Source organism: Panthera uncia (genome assembly GCF_023721935.1).
Source record: "Panthera uncia isolate 11264 chromosome B2 unlocalized genomic scaffold, Puncia_PCG_1.0 HiC_scaffold_24, whole genome shotgun sequence".
Taxonomy (NCBI): Eukaryota; Metazoa; Chordata; class Mammalia; order Carnivora; family Felidae; genus Panthera; species Panthera uncia.
Window position 1 is genome coordinate 56,926,619 of NW_026057580.1, and position 21,192 is coordinate 56,947,810.

The 21,192-nt window shown below is 36.3% G+C and overlaps 1 protein-coding gene across 5 annotated transcripts in view; it reads left to right on the forward strand.

Annotated features, from left to right (window-relative positions):
- KLHL32 (kelch like family member 32) overlaps positions 1–19,756 on the forward strand; it is a 238,752-nt gene extending 218,996 nt beyond the window's left edge. For 4 of the 5 annotated variants that reach the window (XM_049654024.1, XM_049654028.1, XM_049654027.1 and 1 more), the window contains one exon: positions 18,592–19,755. In XM_049654024.1, the coding sequence (XP_049509981.1) occupies positions 18,592–18,753 (162 nt within the window). In that variant the 3' untranslated portion in view covers positions 18,754–19,755. Of the gene's footprint in view, positions 1–18,591 lie in introns of all 5 variants that reach the window. The other variant, XM_049654029.1, reaches the window with a different exon arrangement.
- The last annotated feature ends 1,436 nt before the right edge of the window (positions 19,757–21,192 follow it).

Sequence of the window (21,192 nt, forward strand, 5' to 3'; positions counted from 1 at the left end):
AATATCTTTCTATTTAATTGTGTCTTCTTCAATTTCCTTCATCAATATCTGATAGTTTCTGGTGTACAGATCTTTCTCCTCCCTGGTTCACTTTATTTCTTGACATTTTATTCTTTTTGCTGCAATTATAAATGAGATTGCTTTCTTAATTTCTCTGATAGTTTGCTATTAGTGTATAGAAACACAACTGATTTTTGTATATTGATTTTATATTTTGTCTCTTTACTGAATTTGTTAGCTCTAACAGTTTTTTTTCCTGGAGTCATTAGAATTTCTATATAATACATCATCTGCAAATGAAGACAGTTTTATGTCTTCCTTTCTGATTTGGATGTTTTTTATTTCTTGTGTAATTGCTTTGGCTAGGATTTCTAGTACATTGTTGAATAAAAGTGGCAATAATGAGCATACTTGTCAAGTTCTTAACTTTAGAGAAAAAGCTTTTAGCTTTTCACTGTTAATTATTTTAGCTGTAAACTTGTCATATAGCTTTTATATGTTGAGGTGTGATCCCTATATACACAGTTTTTTTTTTTATTATGAATGAATGCTGAATTTTGCCAAATGCTTTTTCTGCATCAATTAGATTATTGTTTGAGTTTTTGTATCCTTCATTTTGTTAATGTGATGTATAACATTAATTAATTTGCACGTGTTGAACCATCCTTGCATTTCTGGAATAAATCCTACCTGAACACAATATATGAAACTTTTAATGTATTGTTGAATTGAGCGTGCTAATATTTTCTTGAGGATTTTTGCTTTTATATTCATCAGGCATATTGACCTGTAATTTTCTTTAGTGTGCTTGTGTGGTTTTGGTATTTAGGTAATGCTGGCCTTGTAAAAACAAGTTTGGGACTGTTCCCTTCTATTTTTTAGAAACCTTTGAGAATATTTGTATTTATTTCTGTTTTAATCTTTATTATTTACTTGTACTGTTTTTGTTTTTTGTTTGTTTTGTCTTTTTGTATTTTACCCCTTGTACTGTTTTTGAGTTTTATTCTTCTTTTTCTAGCCCCTGTGGAGTCTTAGCTTAGGTTGTTTTAGATTTCTCTTACTTCATGAGGTAGGCCTCTATTACTATAAACTTTCCTCTTAGAAGACCATTTGCTGAATCCCAAAGATTTTGGAACATTGTGTTATCATTTTCATTTGTTTCTATGTATTTCTTTCTTTCTTTTTTTTAATAAGCTGTACACCCAATCTGGGTCTTGAACTCACAACACCAAGATCTAGAGTTGCATGCTTTACCAGCTGAGCCAGCCAGGTATCCCTCCAATGTGTCTTTGATTTTTTTCCTTGATTTCTGCTTGTCTCATTCACTGTTTAGTAACATGTTATTTAATCTTTATGTATTTGTGTTCCCTTAAATTTTTTCTTTTGGTTCATTTCTAGTTTTATAGTGTCCTGGTTGGAAAAGATGCATAGTATGACTAAAGTATTTTTGAATTTGTTGAGACTTGCTTTGTGGCCTAACATGTCATCTGTTCTGTAGAATTCTCCCTGTGCACTTGAAAAAATGTGTATTCTGCTGTTTTAGGATGGAATGTTCTGAATGCATCTGTTAGACCTGTCTCATCCAATGTGTCATTCAAAGCCACTGTTTCTTTGTTGATTTTCTGTTTGGATGATCTACTGATTGGTGTAAATGGGGTTTTAATGTGCCCTCCTCTTACTATATTACTGTTGATTACTTCCTTTATGTTTGCAATTAGCTGCTTTATGTATTTCGGTACTCTTATGTGCATCAATATTTATAATTGTTACAATTCTTGTCCCTTTATGATTATGTAAGGTCATTCTTTGTCTTTGGTTACAGAATTTGTTTTCAAGTTTATTCTGTCTCCTATAAATATTGCTATCCCAGCTTTCTTTTCAGTTCCATTTCCATGATAAATGCCTTTCCATTCCTTTACTTTCAGTCTGCATGTATCTTTAAGTCTGAAATAAGTCCTTGTAGGCAGCATGTAAATAGCGTTTGTTTTTTATCCATTCCATTATCTCTGTCTTTTGATTGGAGTGTTTAGTCCATTGACATTCAGAATAATTATTGATAGGTATGTACTTATTGCCATTTTGTTTCTTGTTTTATTATTGTTTTTGTAGTTCTTCCCTGTTCCTTTGTTTTGGTTTCTACTCTTATGGTTTGTTGCCTTTCTTTAGTGATATACTTGGATTCCTTCTCTTTATTTTTTGGCATATATATTACTGGTTTTTGATATGTGGTTACTGTTCAGTTTGTATATAACATCTTAAGCATATAGCAGTTTATATTAAGTTGATGGTTGCTTAAGTTTGAACCCACCTTAAAAGCACAAAACTTTTACTCCTCTCTCCCCTACATTTTAGGTACATGGTATCATTTACATCCTTTTATTTTGTGAATTCCTTGGCTGATTTTTAATTTTACTGCTTTTGTGCTTCCTGCTTTTACTCCTGCTTGTGGTCTTTCCTTTCTACTCAAAGAGTCCCTTTTTACATTTCTTGTAAGGCTGGTTTAGTGGTCATGAATTCTTTTAATTTTTGTTTGTCTCAGAAACTCACACCTCTCCTATTCTGAATGATAGCCTTGTTGGACAGTGTATTTGGCTGAAGGTTTTCTTCTTCTTTTTTTTTTTTTTTTTTTTAGCACTTTTAATATATCATACCACTCCCCTCTGGCATATAGAGTTTCTGCTGAAAAAATCAGCTGATAGCCTTTTGGGGTTTTCCTTGTATATAACTGTTTTCTTTTGCTGATATTAAAATTCTGTCCTCATCACCATTTTTTGCCATTTTAATTACTATGTGCCTTTAAAAAAATGTTTATTTTTGAGAGAGCATGCGAGAGGGAAAGAGCAGAGAGAGAGAAAGGGAGACAGAATCCCAAGCAGTCTCCATGCTTGTCAGCATAGAGTATGATGAGGGGCTCAAAGTCACGAACTATGAGATCATGACCTGAGTTGAAATCAAGAGCAGGATGCTTAACTGACTGAGTCACCCAGGTGCCCCACCATGTGCCTTTTTCTGGACCTCTGTGGGTTGAATTTGTTGAGGGCTCCCTGTGGCTCCTGGACCTAGATTTGTTTCCTTCCCCAGATTGGAGTTTTCAGCTACTATTTCTTCAAATAAATTTTCTGCCCCCTTTTCTCTCTCTTCTTCTGCTAGGTTCCCTGTAATGTAAATGTTATTAAGCTTGATGGTGTTCCTTCATTTCTTCATTCTCATTTTTCATTATTATTTTTTTCTCTCTCTTCTATTCAGCTTGGTTTTTTTCCATTACCCTGGCCTCCAGGTCACTGAACTGTTCTCCTGATTCCTGTAGTCTACTATTTATTCCATCTAGTATGTTTTTAATGTCAGTTATTGAGTTCTTCAACTCTGATTGTTTGTTTTCTGTTGAAGACCTCACTGAGGTCTTCCACTCTTTTCTTAAGTCAATTATTTTTATGATCATTACTTTAAATTCTCTATCAGGCATATTACTTGTATCTGTTTCACTTAGGTCTCTTGCTGTGGTTTTGTCTTGTTCTTTCCTTTGGGACATAATCTTCTGTCTTCTCAATTTTTCTAACTCTGTTTCTATGTATTAGGAAAGTAAGCTATGTCTCATGCTAAGACATAGTGCCTTCTGAAGAGCCTCTCTGGTGCCCTGTAACGCTATGTTGCTTGTTCACCAGAACCTGGCACTTCATGTGATGTCTCTTATGTGTATTGTATGTGCCCTATTGTTGTGGTTGAGCTACATTTACCTTTAGTCCAGTCACTTTCAATGGCTCTCTGCCTGATGTGGACAGGATTTCATCTCTGTTTTGCTTGTGGGCCACTCTGAGACTGCCCTGAGCTTGAGGTGGATCAGGCCAGGCATTTATCGGAGTGCACTAGCAGTGAACTGGAGGGTGCTCTTCTTAATGTAGTTTCCTAAGAAGATTTTGTTGGTGGGTGGGACTCATAGTCAGACCATATGTCTGACCCCAGCCCCAGTCTGCTGGGGCTATAGTCAGATGAATTTGTGTGCTTTTCTTCCTCTCTCCTGGGGCAGGAGTCACTTTGGGGTCATTTTGACCCCTATCAGGGTTGCTTGCACAGTCACACTGTGGTGACGCTTTGAATGGACTTTTGGGAGGGTGTGCTGGAGGGAGCAGGTCCACGCGAGAATGCAGGAGTCAACAAGACTTGCACTGTACTGCTGTGGGAGGTAGTCTATATATTGCTGCTTTGGAAAACTCCTGCCAAGGCCAGAATGTAGGGGCTGGTCTGCAGGAGAATGTAGTGCTGGGAAGAGCTCTTAACAAGCTAGATGGAGACTCTGAATACTGCGCTGATTCCTGCAGGTGTCCATTTTTCTAGGCTGGGGGGCAGGGGAGGTAAATGGTGCCTGCCAGCCCTGTTGTACCTGGAGAAATCTCCCAAAGATCCCTGTCCCTCCAGCACCTGCTCTGATATTAGTAAACAAATCTCTATCCTGTGTACCCCAAGTATCTTTCAAACTGCTGCTTCTGTACAGTATCTCACTGGGGCTGTTATGCTGTCTCGTTAAGAGTGGAGACTCAGTTTACTTTTGCCATCCCACTCTCCTAGATATGACCCTGCTAGTTTTCAAAGTTCTAGGTGTTAAGCCACATTAATTTTAAGAACTCAAGAACTGAAGCCCCTCCGAATTTCAAAGCCAAATGTTATGGGGATTCGACTTTCCAGTGTTATGTCCTCTATGCCTGGTGTGGGGTCTGCTAGCCTTCCCTCTTGTGCCCACAGCATTGCTTCCACCCATGGACAGTCCACATGTTGGTTGGGCTCCCAACCATGTCTCCATCCTTCCTTATCCCACATGCCATTTTCTCTACATTTATCTGTGGAGAATCTTCAGGTCACTTTCTGGGTTATTTACCCAGAGGTTTGGAGGTTTGTCTGTGGGACAAAGTGCATCTAGGATCCTCGTACTCCACTATCTTCCCCAGAAACCCTAATATATTTGCTTTCTTAAAAAGACAGCATTATGGTTAGTTCTGTGTCCCAGTAGTCATTTTGATATACAAAATCAATCATTTTGAGTGGGTTTATTCCCATGGCTGGCACAGTGGTCCTATACAGAACAGATAAATTTAATAAAGGCCTTTAAGAGCCTTTACTATTTATGGGTAATAAGTGTCCATGTAAGTATTCGGATTGTCACTTAAAGAGATGTTTGGAATGGAAGTCTTCATGGATTATATATTCATCATATATCATGTTTCATTTTACTTATTGACAACTGGTTACAGGTTGTATTATCATTCATTCTGAACTGGGGTTGCATAGTCTCAAATACTTGCTTACTTTATGCATGACTAAGGAACTATTTTGGTTAAATAACAGTAATATATTGATGGTTGGAGAGGTTGCTTACATGTTCATACACAAGTTGCTTCTTTACTACTTGCTGGAAGAATATCCAACAGAGAATTAGATGAGAGAGTGGAATAGTGTTTATGAGATGATGATTAGACAGTAAAAATTCCTAAGTACAAATCAGCAGGTTGAAAAATACAGGAAAATGAGGTGAAAATAGTACATATGATAAAAATATCAAAGTTTAAATTTTGCATTAGTCACACACACACACACACACACACACATATATATATATATATACATATATATATAAAATCCTTGGATTCTAAGGGCATGGCTGACTAAGATTAATGAAGGTCACACTTAAATAGCTCAGAGATTAGTCCTTTGACATCCAGAAAGACTAAAGTCACTTATTGCCCTTGAAAATACCAGAAAATAACCTGTCTCTTTAGGCTGGCCCTTCTGAACTCTAATCAAAGCTTCTTTGTCACTTGTGGGATTCAGCTACATAGGCATGAAGCATGTCAGATACTGAGAAAGTATTCCATTTTATTTTATTTTACTACTTGACTTAGCATAGACTATTCGATCCATTACAAGAGCAACCCAAAAAAGAGAAAAACTGAGATGGTCTTAAATTAATGCTTGTTTAAAGATTGAGATTTGGACTTGTTAGTAATACTAACTCATGGAAAATACTAAGGATAGATGCATAAGGAAAGTGTTCTTGTTTATTTAGTGGGTGTCTAAGAATCATCTGGCACAGAGGTTGATTCTAACCTAATGTGCTGTGGATGATGAGCAGCATATAAGAGAGCAGCTGCGTAAGTGTGCAAGTGATTAGTCAGTATTTCCAGATCACCTCCACTGCTCTTCATTTACAATTACTTCCTTTTGGCTGGAGGATATGCTGCCAAACTGGCACCTCCTTCTCCCAGACGCCTTCTTTCTGCCAGTTTACAGGGGAGTGTTTTGGAGAAGTACTGCCAAAACTTCTTTTCCCTTCTCAGAGATTAAATAAATTACATCTGTTTAACATATGCAGTCTCCATTGGCCCAGGGAACCAGACAAAACTCTCTGGATGATGACCTCAACTGATATTTTGTCTTCTAAAAATGTATTTAGTTGTGGAGGGAATATTGCGAATGGCACAAAATCTTTGTTCTCTCTTTGGTTACAAGTATGAGCTCATGATTGGCTCTATCACTTACTGCGTGACCTTGACCAAGTCATTGAACTTTCTCTGTATCTCTGTTTTCTTCTCTATACATTGAAGACAATACTTAACCTTATATAATTAAGGTAAATAGTGAAAGATCTCTGCTTTCTGTATTTAATGAAATACTAATCAGAATCCCATTGGGATTTTCCTTTTTCTTGCAGGGTGGGGCAATAATACTTGTCAAGTTGATCTTGAAGTTTCTCTAGGAAAGTCAAAGGTGTAAAAATAAGTTTTTGAACATTGAACGAGACTTGCCCTACTCAGTCAAAAGAACTGTAAATGTAGTATTGCAGGAAGATGCACAAATCAGCTAAAGAGAACAACAAAAGCTTATATGTAGCATATAGAATAAATATTTTAAATTAGTAGAGATATTTTGTTCAACAGGATGAAATAGCTAAATGTCCATTTGGGGAAAAAAATAGCTAAAAGTTTGATCTTTCTTTTATTTTAGGCCTTAGTGATTTCCTCCTATATGAACTTGGATCCCCAAATCTCAAGGGCTTCTTTCATTTTAGAATGCATTATAGCAGTTAAAGGTTTAAAAATTATCCACCCACATAATAGATGAAGGCAGGAGTGGACAAGATATTGAAGAAGAGTACCAAGAGGTCTGTGGTTGGGATATTAAGGCACGTGTACACTTATGATGCAGGTGCAGAAAAGGGGACCAAAGGTGGATAGCAATAGGACAATGTCAATTGCGAACATTTTCTTTTGAAAATCAAGGAATCTAAAGGATGAAAGGTTTTAAATGAGGTTAGTGGAAGGTCAAACGAAGAGAGATTAAGAAGATTGAGGGCTAGAAAGAGACTGATGGATTTGACAAGTAGGATATGACCAGCTTTCTTCAAGAAAGAATTTTTCCAGTACACATATGGTTCCTGACCTAAAATGGCTTGATTTACAATTTTTCAACTTTACAGTGGTGCAACAGCAATACCCATTGAGTAGAAACCATACTTTGAATTTTGGATTTTGATTTTTTTTTCTAGGCCAATGATATACAGTATGATATGATCATGATGCAGGACAGTGGCAGAATGGCTCTCTCTGCCACTGTCCAGTAATTACAAGGGTAAACAACCAATATACTTACGATCATTCTGTACACATAACCATTGTTTTCCACTTCCAGTATAGTATTCAGTAAATTACATATGATATTTAACACTGTATTATAAAATAGGCTTTGTGTTTTATAATTTTCCCCAATCTTAGGCTAATGTGAGTGCTTTGAGCACAGTTAGGCTAGGTTAAGCTATGATATTTGGTAGGTGAGGTGTAAATGCATTTTTTACTTACAATATTTTCAATTTATGATGGGTTTTTGGGAACTTAACCCCATTGTAAAGTGAAGAAGACTTGTATTAAAACTAAGCCAGATTCAGTGAGGTGACAGCAGGTTCAAAATAACAAAGAGACTCTTCCATATAATGAAAGAGATGAAACTCCAGCTTAAAGGGAAATAACTGGGGAAAAATATCCAGACTCAACTGATTTTTTGAATCTGCTACTAAGTTATAATATTCTAGGTGCTAGATACTAAGCTAGATGTCACCAGTTTTCAGAACAAAGCTGCAAGGTCAATAGTTTTTTTCATTTTACAGATGAATATTTGTGAACCAACATATGACAACATTTACTAACTAGTTTTGGCAAGTTATTTAAGTAGTAGGAGTTAATTTTTTTTTAATTCAAATTGACATGTTGTATTAGTTTCAGGTATAATGCATACTGATTTGTACCTAACTCCATGATGGCTGTATTTACCATTTGTCACCATATAATGTTACTACAATATTTACTGACTATATGCCCTATGCTGTATTTTTCATCTCCATGACTTATTTTGTAACTAGAAATCTGTACCTCTTAAGCCCTTTTGTCATTTTCACCTGTTCCCCTAACCCACCTCTGTTCTGGAAAACTGTTCTCGCAGTTTGTTCTCTGTACTTAAGAGTCTGTTTTTCTTGTTTGTTCATGTGTTTTTGCTGTTGTAGTAGTTTGTTTTAGATTCCACATATAATGAAATCATATGGTATTTGTGTTTCTGTCTGACTTATTTCAGTTAGCAAAATACTCTATTGGTCCATTAATGTTGTCTCAAATGGCAAGATCTCATTCGTTATTATGTCTGAGTACTATTCCATTGTTGTGTGTATAATTGCATCTTCTTTACCCATTCCTGTATCAGTGGACACCTATATGCTTCCATATTTTGGCTATTGTAAACTATGTTGCAATAAATATAGGAGTGCATATATCTTTTCAATTGTGTTTTCACATTCTTTGGGTCAATACCCAGTAGTAGAATTATTCTATCACATGGTATTTCTATTTTTAATTTTTTGAGGAACCTCCATAATGTTCTCCACAGTGGCTGCACCAATTTTCAGTTCCACCGTCAGTGAAGTGTTACTTCTTTTGCACATGCTCGCCAAAACTTATTAGATTTTTTTAAATAGGTTTTTTTAATGCTTATTTATTTTTTAGAGACAGAGTGTGAGCAAGGGAGGGGCAGAGAGAGAGTGAGACACAGAATCTGAAGCAGGCTCCAGGCTCTGAGCTGTCAACACATAGCCTGATGCGGGGCTTGAACTTGTGAACCGCGAGATCATGACCTGAGTGGAATTCAGATGCCTAACCAACTAAGCCACCCAGGCACCCCACTTAGATTTTTAATGCTAGCCATTTTGACTGGTGTGAAGTGATATCTCATTGTGGCTTTGATTTGCATTTCCCTGATGATTAATGATATTAAGGAGTGTGTTGTTGCAGTCTGTGCTCTTCAGAAAAATGTCTCTTCATGTCCTCTGCCCAATTTTAAATCTGATTGTTCTTTTGGTATTGAGTTATATAAGTTCCTTATATATTTTGGATATCAACCCCTTATCAGACATATCATTTGCAAGTATCTTTTCCCATTCAGGAGGTGCCTTTTCATTTTGTTGATAATTTCCTTCACTGTAAAAAGCTTTTTATTTTGATGTCATTCTAATAGTTTACTTTTGCCTTTGTTTCCCTTGCTTGAGGGGACCTAGTCATAAATACATGGTTGAGACTGATGTCCAAGAGATTATTCCTATGTTTTTTTAAGGATTTTAATGGTCTCAAGCTTCACATTTAGGTCTTTAATGAATTTCAAGTTTATTTTTGTGTGTGGTATAAGAAAGTAGTCCAGTTTCATTCTTTTGCATGTAGCTGTTTTCCCAACACCATTTATTGTATAGATTGTCTTTTCCACATTGTTTGTCTTGCCTCCTTTGTTGTAGATTAATTGATCGTATAAGCATGGGTTTATTTCTAAGCTTTCTATTCTGTTCCATTGATCTATGTGTCTATATTCTGCCAGTACCATATTGTTGTAATTACTATATGTTTGTAGTATAAGTGATAAATGGGATTGTGGTACCCCGAGTTTCATTTTCCTTTCTCAAGATTGTTTTGGCCATTTTAGGCCTTTTGTGATTCCATACAAATTTTAGGAATGTTTCTTCTAGTTTTGTGAAAAATGCAACTGATATTCTGATAAGGATTGCATTGAATATCTAGGTTACTTTGGGTAGTATGGACATTTTAACAATATTCTTTCAGTCTGTGAATATGGTAGATCTATCCATTTGTCTTATCTTCAGTTTCTTCCATTAATATTTTATAGATGAGTACAGAGTATAGGTCTTTCACCTTCTTAAATTTATTCTTAGGTATCATCCTCTTTGGTGCAGTTATAAATGGGATTTTCTTCCTTTTTTATTGAAGTATTGCTGACATACAGTTAACAACATAGTGATTCAACAAACTTACACATTATGCTATGGTCACCATGGGTGTAGCTATCATCTGTCACTATACAATGCTATTATAATACCATTGACTATATTCCCTATGATGTACATTTTACCCCTGTGATTTATTTATTCCATAACTTAAAGCCTGTATCTCCCACTCCTCTTCACCCATTTTGCTCCTGTCCCACCCCCTCCCCTCTGACAACCAACCATTTCTTCTCTGTATTTATGGGTCTGTTACTGTTTTTTGTTCCTTTTTGAGATTCCACATATAAGTGAAATCATATGATATTTGTGTTTCTCTAACTTATTTCACTTAGCATAATATCCTCTTGGTCCATCCATGTTTCCCCAGATCAGAAGATCTTTTTAGGCTAAGTAATGTTCCATTGTATATACATACCACTTTTTCATTCATTCATCTATTGATGGGCACTGTGTTGCTTCCATATCTTGGCTATTGTAAATAATGCTTCGATAAACATAGAGGTGTAAGTATCTTTCTGCATTAGTGTTTTTGTATTCTCTGGATAAATACCCAGTATTGGAATTACTGGATCTTATGGTATTTCTGTTTTTAAGTTTTTGAGGAACCTCTATACTGTGTTCCACAGTGGCTGTATGAATTTACATTTCCACCAATAGTGCACAAGAGTCCCCTTTTCTCCACATCCTTGCCAGCACTTGAAGTTCTAATCTTTTTGATAATAGCCATTCTGAGTAGTGTGAAGTAATAGCTCATTGTGGTTTTGATTTGCATCTGATGATTAGTGGTGTTGAGCTTCTTTTCATGTGCTTGACATCTGTATGTCTTCTTAGGAAGAATGTCTATTCACGTCCTCTGACCATCATTTTAATCAGATTGTTTCTCTTGGTATTGAGTTGTATAAGTTCTTTACATATTTTGGATATTAACTCCTTATCATATATTGTTTGCAAATATCTTCTTTGATTCAGTAGGTTGCCATTTTTTGCTTTGTTGATGGTATACTTTGCTGTGTAAAAAGCTTTTTTTTTTTCCCTTAGTCCCAATAGTTCATTTTTGGTTTTGTTTCCCTTGCCTCAGGACAATGTTGCAAAGGTCACAGCCAGAGAGATTACTGCCTGTTTTCTTCTAGGAGTTTTACAGTTCCATGTCTCCCATGAAGGTCTTTAATGCATTTTGTGTTTGTTTTGTGTATGCTGTAAGAAAGAGTCCTATTTCATTCTTTTGCAGGGAGTTGAGTTGTCCAGTTTTCCCAACACACTTATTGAAGAGACCGTCTTCTCCCAACTCTATATTTTGCATCTTGTGTTGTAGTAGATTAACTGACCATATACGTGTGGGTGTATATCTGGGCTCTGTTTCTGTTCCATTCATCTCTGTGTCTGTTTTTGTGCCAGTAGCATACTGTTTTGATTACTACAGCTTCATAGTATATCTTAAAATCTTACTTTGTGATACCATCAGCTTTGTTCTTCAATCTCAAATTTCCTTGGCTTTTTGGGGTCTTTTGTGGTTTCTTAAAAATTTTAGGATTATTTGTTCTTGTTCTGGCAAAAATGCTATTGGTATTTTGATAGAAAATGCATTGAATCTGTAGACTGCTTTGGGTCATATAGATATTTTAATGAGATTTTCCCAGTACATGAACACAGTATATTTTTCCACTTGTTTATGTTGTCCTTATTCTCTTTCATCAATGTTGTACAGTTTTCAGCATACAGATCTTTTCAAATCCTTGGTTAAGTTTACTGCTAGATGTTTTATTCCTTTTGGTATAATTATAACTCAAACTATTTTAATTTCTCTTTCTGCCACTTCATTATTAGTGTATAGATATGCAACTCATTTTTGAGTATTAATTTTGTATCCTGCAACTTTAGTGAATTCATTTACTACTCCTAATAGTGTTAGGTGGAGTCTTTAGGGTTTTCTATGGTATAGCATTATATTATCGGCAAATAGTGATAGCTTAACTTCTTCCTTACCAATTTGGATGCCTTTATTTCTTTTCCCTGTCTGATTGCTATGGCTAGGACTTCCAGCACTATGCTGAATAAAAGTGGCAAGAGTGAACATCTTTGTTTTATTCCTGATCATAGCAGAAAAACTGTTCATCCTCACGAACTAAAATGTTAGCTGTGGGTTTTCATATTGTCCTTTGGTATATTGAGATATGGTCCGTCTAATCCCACTATATTGAGAATTTTAAAAATCAGAAATAGATGAATTTTGCCAAATGCTTTTTCTGCATCTATTGAGATAATATTTACCATTTTTTAATGTGATATCAGGTTGATTGATTTGCAAATATTGAACCATACTTGCATCCTTTCAATAAATCCCACTTAATTTTTGTGATTCTTTTAATATATTGTTGAATGCAGTTTGCTAATCTTTTGTTGATGATTTTTGCATCTATGTTCAGGGTTATTGGCCTGTAGGTTTCTTTATAGTATCTTTGATTTTGGTAATAGTGCAATGCTGGTCTTATAGACTATATTTGGAAGCTTTCCTTCCACTTTTATTTTTTTGAAATAGTTTGAGAATAAGTATTAACTGTTCTTAAAATGTGTGGTGGAATTCACCTGTGAATCCATCTGGTCTTGGACTTTTGTTTTTTTAGGAGTTTTTTCATTACTGATTCAATTTTCATAAATGGTCTGTTCAGATTTTGTTTCTTTGTGATTTGGTTTTGGAAGATTCTGTGTTTCTAGGAATTATCCATTTCTTCTAGGCTGTCTAGTTTTTGTATAATTTTCATAGTATTCTCTTATAATTCTTTTTATTTCTGTGGTGTCCGTTTTCTTACTACTTGTATTTCTTTTATTTAAAGTTTAAGAGAGAATCAGCAGGGGAGAGGGGATGAGAGAGAGGAGCAGAGGATCTGAAGCAGGCTCTGTGCTGACAGCAGAGAGCGTGACAGTGGCTCAAACTCACAAACCATGAGATCATGACCTGAACCAAAGTTGGATGCTCAACCAACTGAGCCACCCAGGCACCTCTACTTCTCTTTCATTTTTTATTCTATTTATTTGTGTCTCCTTTCCTTTTTTCTTGATAGGTCTAATTTTCTGTCAATTTTGTTTATCAAGAACTAGCTCTTGGTTTTGTTGATCTTTTCTATTTTCTTTCTTTGTCTCTATTTCATTTATCCATGATCTGATCTTTATTATTTCTTTCCTTGTACCCTTGTACTAACCTTGGACTTTGTTCTTCTTTTTCTAGTTTTTTTAGATGTAAGTTTAGATTGAGATGTTTCTTATTTTTTATTAAAAATTTTTTAAAATGTTTATTCATTTTTTGAGAGACAGAGTGTGAGTGGGGGAGGGGCAGAGAGAGAGAGAGAGAGAGAGAGAGAGAGGGAGACACAGAATCTGAAGCTGGTTCCAGGCTCTGAGCTGTCAGCACAGAGCCCGATGCAGGGCTTGAACTCATGAACCTCAGATCATGACCTGAGCCAAAGTCAGACACTTAACCAACTGAGCCACCCAGGTATTCCAGAATTTTTATGTCTTGAGGTAGTCCTATATCACTATACATTTCCCTCTTTGGGACACAGTGAAAATGGTTCTAGATTTTTGACTTGTGTTTTCATTTATGTTAGTCTCCAAGTATTTTTAACATTTTCTCAGTGTGTACTTCATGGACCCATTGCTTATGTGGTAGAATTTTATTTAACCTCCACGTTTGTGTTTTCCATTTTTGTTTTCTTGTTACTGATTTCTAGTGTCATACTATTGTGATCAGAAAAGATGCATGATATGATTTCAATCTTCTTAAATTTATTGAGTCTTGTATTATGGTTTAACCTATGATCTATTCTGGAGAATGTCCCATGTGCACTTGAAAAGAATCTGTAATCTTTTGTTTTTGGATGGAATGTTCCATATATATCTCTTATACCAGCTGGACCTAATGTGTCATTTTAAAGATACTGTTGAGGGGCACCTGGGTGGCTCAGTCATTTAAGCATCCCAACTTCAGCTCAGGTCATAATCTCATGGTTCATGAGTTTGCTGTCAGTGCAGAGCCTGCTTTGGATCCTGTCCCCCGCTCTCTCTCTGCCCCTCCCCAGCTCACTTGCTCTCTCTCAAAATTAATAACTTAAAAAAAAAAAGACTGTTGATTCCTTCTAGTGTATATTTCATTCAATCATTGTATTCTCAACTTTTTTTTTTTAATGTTTATTTTGAGAGACAGTGTGAGCAGGGGAGGGGCAGAGAGACACACACAGAATCCAAAGCAGGCTCCAGGCTCTGAGCCGTCAGCACAGAGCCTGATGTGGGGCTCGAACCCATAAGCTGTGAGATCATGACCTGAGCTGAAGTCGGACCCTTAACCGACTGAGCCACCCAGGCACCCCTGATTGGTTCTTTTTAATACTTTTTCTGTGTTGACATTTTCACTGTTACTTCCACTCTTCAGTCTGGTGAGCTTCTTTATAACCATTACTTTGAGCTCTTCGTTAGGTAGATTGGTTATTTCCATTTCATCTAGTTCATTTTCTGAGGACTTGTCATGTTCTTTTATTTGGAGCATATTTATTTATCTCCTTACATTGCCTTTGTGTTTGTTCTTATGAATTAGGCAGAACAGTTACTTCTAAAATTGATGGAAGAGTCTTGTGTATGATCATCCCCTGTGTGGACTGTGTTTAGTGACTGGGTGGTTAGAGTTGTGGCTGGCATGAGCTTGGTGGTCCTGAGGCACTCCATGCTGGGGCTTCCCTGATATGACTGTAGCTGAAATGGGCATGGGTCAGGGTATTCCTATCTCTCAATGCAGAGGGTGCCCCAGCAAGACAGCTGAAACTAAAGTTAGTGCTAGCCAGGTTATTCTGGGGCTCTCCACTCTATGGGCACCCTGGAAGATAGCTTAAGCCAAAGCAGATGCAAGTTGGGATGTACTGGTGTCCTCTGCATGGAGGGCACCATGGCAGGTTAGATGAAGGTGAAGAGGGCTGCAGGCTGGTGTCTTGGGCATCCTGTGCAGGGGCTGCCCCGGTGGGGTAGCTGGAGCCAAGGTGTAGTGTGGTCCAGGGCATCCTGGGGCACTCCATACAGTGGTGCCTTGACAGGAGAGCTGTAGTTGAACTGGGTGCAGGCTGGAGTCTCCTCAAATGCTGTTCATGGAGTGCTGTGATAGGGCAACTAGACCCATGGCTGGTGTGGGCTAGCCATGTGCACAAAAACTCATGGTGTTTGGTGTAGGGTATGCCCTGGTGAGGTGGCTATAGCTAAGACAGGGTGCAGACTTGGGGTTGAGATGCTCTGTTCAGGTATAGTCCTGGATCTCTCGAGTTGGGGGTGTCATACATAGCAAGACATTAGGAGCTAAAATAGTGTGTGCCTGGAGTGTGCCATAGTGCTTTGTGCCTGTGTCACCTTGGTAAGGTGGCTGTAGCTGTAGTAAGCCCTGAGCAGGGGTGTCTTGGTGTGTGGTGTGCTGGAGGCTGACCTAATTGGATGGCTCAGTCTGGTGTGGGCTACAGGCCAGGGGTTCAGAGTCAATAGGCTGGCTAGGGTGCCTGGACACTATTCCTGTCCATGCTGTCATGATGGAGAGGGAACATAAAACAGCTGTGTTCACCAGCATCTCCAATCCAGAGTTCTAGCTGCTGTCCTGTTGCTTGGTGGTGGTAGGGCTGGATCCTTTATATTCTAGTTGCTTTTAATTTGTAGCTTTCTTTCTGTGCCCCAGGGTGGGTGCATTACAGTCCCTTAGTACTATCCCTCTCCACTGCTCTTCAGTGTTGGGACTGTGGGTTCTCTTTAGTAACAAGACTCCATCTTACAGTTATGTGTTCTATCTTTTGTGCAGGGGCTGTTCAGTCAGCTCTCACTTCTCCAGAAGGAATTGCTCTACAATAGGTTTATTATTTGGTGTGTCTGTGGAGGAGGTGAGTTCATACTCTTCCTAAGTGGTCATCTTGGACTACTCTCCAATGGAACTGTTCTCTTAATTTCCCTTTCTGCTACTTCATTATTAGTGTATAGAAATGTAATACAAAATTAACATACAGAAATGTATCCTGCAACTTTACTGAATTCATTCATCTGTTCTTTGGTGGAGTGTTTTGGGTTTTACATACACACACACACACACACACACACACTCTCATGTCATTGGCCAATAGTGCTAAGTTTATCTTCTTACCAATTTGGATACTTTCCTTTTTCTTGTTTGATTGCTGCAGCTAGGATGTCCAGTATTATTTTGAATTAAAATGGTAAGAGTGGACCTTCTTGTCTTGTTCCTGGTCTTTAGAGGGAAACCTTTCAGTATGATGTTGGCTGTGGGTTTTTCATATATGGTTTATTGTGTTGAGGTATGTTCTCTCTAAACCCACTTTGTTGAGTTTTTATCATGAATGGATGTTGCATTTTGTCAAATGCTTTTTCTGTATCTACTGACATGACCATATGGTTTTTAGTTATTACTCTTATTAATATATCACATTGACCTATTTGTGAATATTGAAACCCTTTTTATTCCTGGAATAAATCTCACTTGATAGAGGTAAATGATATTTTTTTTAATGTATTTTTTTTTTCAACGTTTTTATTTTTTTATTTTTGGGACAGAGAGAGACAGAGCATGAACGGGGGAGGGGCAGAGAGAGAGGGAGACACAGAATCGGAAACAGGCTCCAGGCTCCGAGCCATCAGCCCAGAGCCTGACGCGGGGCTCGAACTCACGGACCGCGAGATCGTGACCTGGCTGAAGTCGGACGCTTAACCGACTGCGCCACCCAGGCGCCCCTTTTTTAATGTATTTAATTTAGTTTGCTAATATTTGTTCAGCATTTTTTGCATGTATGTTCATCAGATATACTGGTCTGTAAGGTGGTTTTGTTTTGTTTTTTTTGGTCTTTTTGTAGTGTCTGGTTTTGGTATCAGGGTAAAGCTGGCCTTGTAGAATATATTTGGAAATTCTCCTTCCTCTTCTTTTTTTGGAATCCAGTAAAACCTTGATTTGCAAGCATAATTCATTCCAGAAACATGCTTGTAATCCAAAGCGCTTGTATATCAAAGTGAATTTTAAGTGCCATTGGCTCAGTTGTGATCATGTGACATTCAGTATCCCATACTACACGTATTACAAGACATCACTTGTTTATCAAGTTAAAATTTATTAGAAATGTCTGCTCGTCTTGCAGAACAAGTTACTTGCAATCCAAGGTTTCACTGTAGTTTGAGAACCGGTATCAACTCTTTAAATCTTTGTTGAATTTACCTATGAAGCCATATGGGTCCTGGACTTTTGGTGGTAGCTGTTTGATTACTAGTAATGAAATTGAATGGGTAATCAGTCCATATTTTCTATTTCTTTCTGATTTAGCTTTAGAAGATTGTATGTTTCTAGGAATTTATCCACTTCTAAGTTGTCCCAATTTGTTGGCACATAATTTTTCAGAGTCGTTTCTTGCAACCCTTTGTATTTCTGTGGTGTCAAGTTATTTTTCTTCCGTCATTTCTGATTTGGGTCTTCATGTGTCTGGATAAACGTTTCTCTTCATTAATCAATTCTTATTTTCTTTTTTTAAGTTTATTTCCACTCTAATCTTTATTCTATCCTTCCTTTTACTACCTTTTTTTTCCTTCTAGATCCTTTAGGTATAAGGTTAGGTTGAGATTTTTGTTTCTTGAGGCTGTTATAAACTTCCCTGTTAGAACTGCTTTGCTGTGTCCTGAAGATTTTGTACCATAATGTTTTCACCTACATTTTTCTCCACGAATTTTTTGATTTCTTTGATTTTCCTTGAGTCTATGTGTTTGCATTTTTTTCCAGTTACAAATTATTTCTAGGTACTCTTATAGTATGAAAAGATGCTTTGTATGATTTCAGTCTTCTTAAATTTATTGAGATTTGTTTTGTGGCCTAACGTGATCTATCCTAGAGAATATTCCATGTTCACTTGAAACGAATGTGTATTCCACTGTTTTTGGATGGAATATTCTGTGTATATCTGTCAGGTCCATCTGGTATAATGTGTTGTTCAAAGCCACAAGATTTTTCTTAGAGGAAGACAAAGATACCTCCCTAAAAACTGTTTACATTATGTAGACACACAAAAATATATAAATGTATATAAGAACACTTACCTGGACCTTAATACAAATTTCTGGTTCCATACTGTGAGGAAAAAAACTAATGCCTAAGGTATGTGTGGTCATGGTGGCATCACTGAGTTCAACTGCAGGCCTCCTTTAATGTGTATATGGCATTATTTTGAGCAATCATCTTTGATGAACAGGCTTCTCTTCTTTTGTAGGTGGTGGATGTAAGTAGAGAAGGCAAAGAAGAAGTATTTTATGGGCCTACACTCCCTTTTGCTTCTAATGGAATAGCAGCATGCTTCCTTCCAGCTCCATATTTCACATGCCCTAACCTTCAGACTCTTCAAGTGCCTCATCACAGGATTGGGACCATCTGAAAACCAATGCTTTGTTAATAACTATCAACAGAAGGGAAAGAAAAGCTTCACTTCTGAATACTGGGCATGAAAAGACTCAGTGCTCAATGCTTCCTTGTTTTGTTTTATATGTCTTATTTTCAGATAAACATTAGCAAAAAATGAACAGTTTTCTAAAATACATTACTGAAACCTCCTGTCACCCTTCTCTCTGTGTGTCAATATGCAATATGTCTGACTTTTACTGTGGTGTAGCTCAGTGACAACTTAATGGTCAATTACTGTTCCATGGGTCTTTAGAGCCTTTGTTGTAGACTTTCTCTAATCAGCACTGTCTAGGAAAACAGGAAAATGTTAATAAGGCAATTTATTTCACAAGTACTGCCATCAATGATCTTCAAAAAAAAAATCTTCCGTAGTTAATCCCCTTACTACTTAAAACTGGGTTTGTAATTTTTCTTTTAAAAATTTAACATTATGCAGCCCCACTAGTATAGACTCAGTATTATGACATCATAAAATTTTAAATGCCATGTTTTATTCACAGTAACACGAATGATAGAAGTACACTGGAACAGCAGTTGGAACGCCCAGATTGTTCAGCTTGGTTACTGTGACCTTGGGCTAGGTGCTTAACTTTCAGTGCTAGTTTTCCCATTCTTTAAGGAGGATAATTATTGATTTCCGTATCAATTCAGAAGAATGTTGTGAGGATTAGGCAAATGCTCTGAAGTACTTCATTTAAGAAAAAAAAAGTTACTCAAATTACAAGGTATTTTACTGTCTTTAGAATTCTGTAACTGAACGGGGAGATTATTTTTGAAAGTATTTAAAAATTACTAAATAGAACTTGGAACACATGCTGTGGGAGAAATGATTCTGAAAAGCATGTGAAGAGATGCTAATTAGGAAAAGGGGAGTCTACCAAAGCCAAAGATTCCTAAATCTATACAAATTCTTGCTTCACATCATAATTCAAACACTTGTTTAAACTCATTTAGTGAAAAATGACATTTCAAAGCTCAACAAAAAAAAATTAGCTGTACTAATTTGGGCACCATAAAGTGCTCTGACATAACTGTGAACCTAGACTTAGTAGTTCTAATAAAAGTTTTTGCACTTTGTTAAAGGTTATGTCAATCTTGAGCACTTGTGGGACTCTTCCTCCACCACCAATACATATTTTATTACTACCACTTTTAATAATGCATAAGAATTCTTATTTAGGCTAGGTTTTTGGATTTGCTTTGTCTATAACAATATATACATATATATATATGTGTATATACACATATATATGTAATAAAAATCACATTGGAACATAAATTCAAGAAGTGTAACATGAGTTTTTCCCTTTTCCTAATCTTGTTAGGATCTAAGTCACTTTACTAAAAGGAAGACTTTATTTGGACTTTTTTCCTTTGGCATAGTTTAATTGTTTAGCAATCCTTACCTTACAGGAAGTTGTCATTTTATTCATGTAACCACTTTTGGTAATCAGAAATAAAAACAAACTTTTTAAAATCCTAAATACAAAATTCACTAACTTTTCACACTGTTATACCTAAAAATTTTAATTTTTAAATAATAATCTGGTTACTCAGATTAAAGAGCAGAGAAGGAAAGACTAGGCATAAGGGGAAAAAGTAAAATAAAAACCTCCCAGAGATTTAGACAAAAAACCTTCAGAGTAATTTTACAGTTCTGAAAAGTGAAAATTGATACTGATATGATATTTAGAAGAATGACAGAGTCTCTTTAAAAGAGTTTATAAATCATGTAAACTAAATATTTTAAATGCCTTACCAAGTCAGGAAAATGACTCTGGTATTTCAGATATCTTTTCAAAAAGAACCTAAGCAAGAAGTGTTTCGGATTTATTAAAATTTCTACTTGACACATGAATTGACCTCCAGCTGTTTTACCTTATAAAAACCATTACATCTGTAATCCCACATCCTATATCCAATGAATGAAAGGAAAATGGTCTAAAAATAAGCTTGCCTAATAATGAAAAGGTACCCTGAAATTACTCTTGATATTTTCTGTATAGATTTCTAACTATTCATTTAAAACAAATCAGTATATTAGCAAACACTTTCTTGGGAAACTTTAATGCATTATCCACTAATATTACAGAATCGAACTCAGAATTAGAAAATATTCTTTACAGTATAGCCAAAGATAGCTTCTGAAGTACAATATTCCTAGGAAAAATAAAACGCAGAATGCTTATGATTAGATCATTTTCCTCAAATTAAAGATTCCAGAAAACTGTGCTCATAAAACCAAATTCCACTGAAACTATTCAAATATATATTTTCTATTTAAGTGAACTATAGTAATTCATCTTTCATTTTTACTCGTTAAAATTATAGACCATATTGTATTTGTAGTTAAATTATTAGGTTAATTTGAATTTCCATAAGAAAAGCATGAAAATTCCAACCACTTAAACAC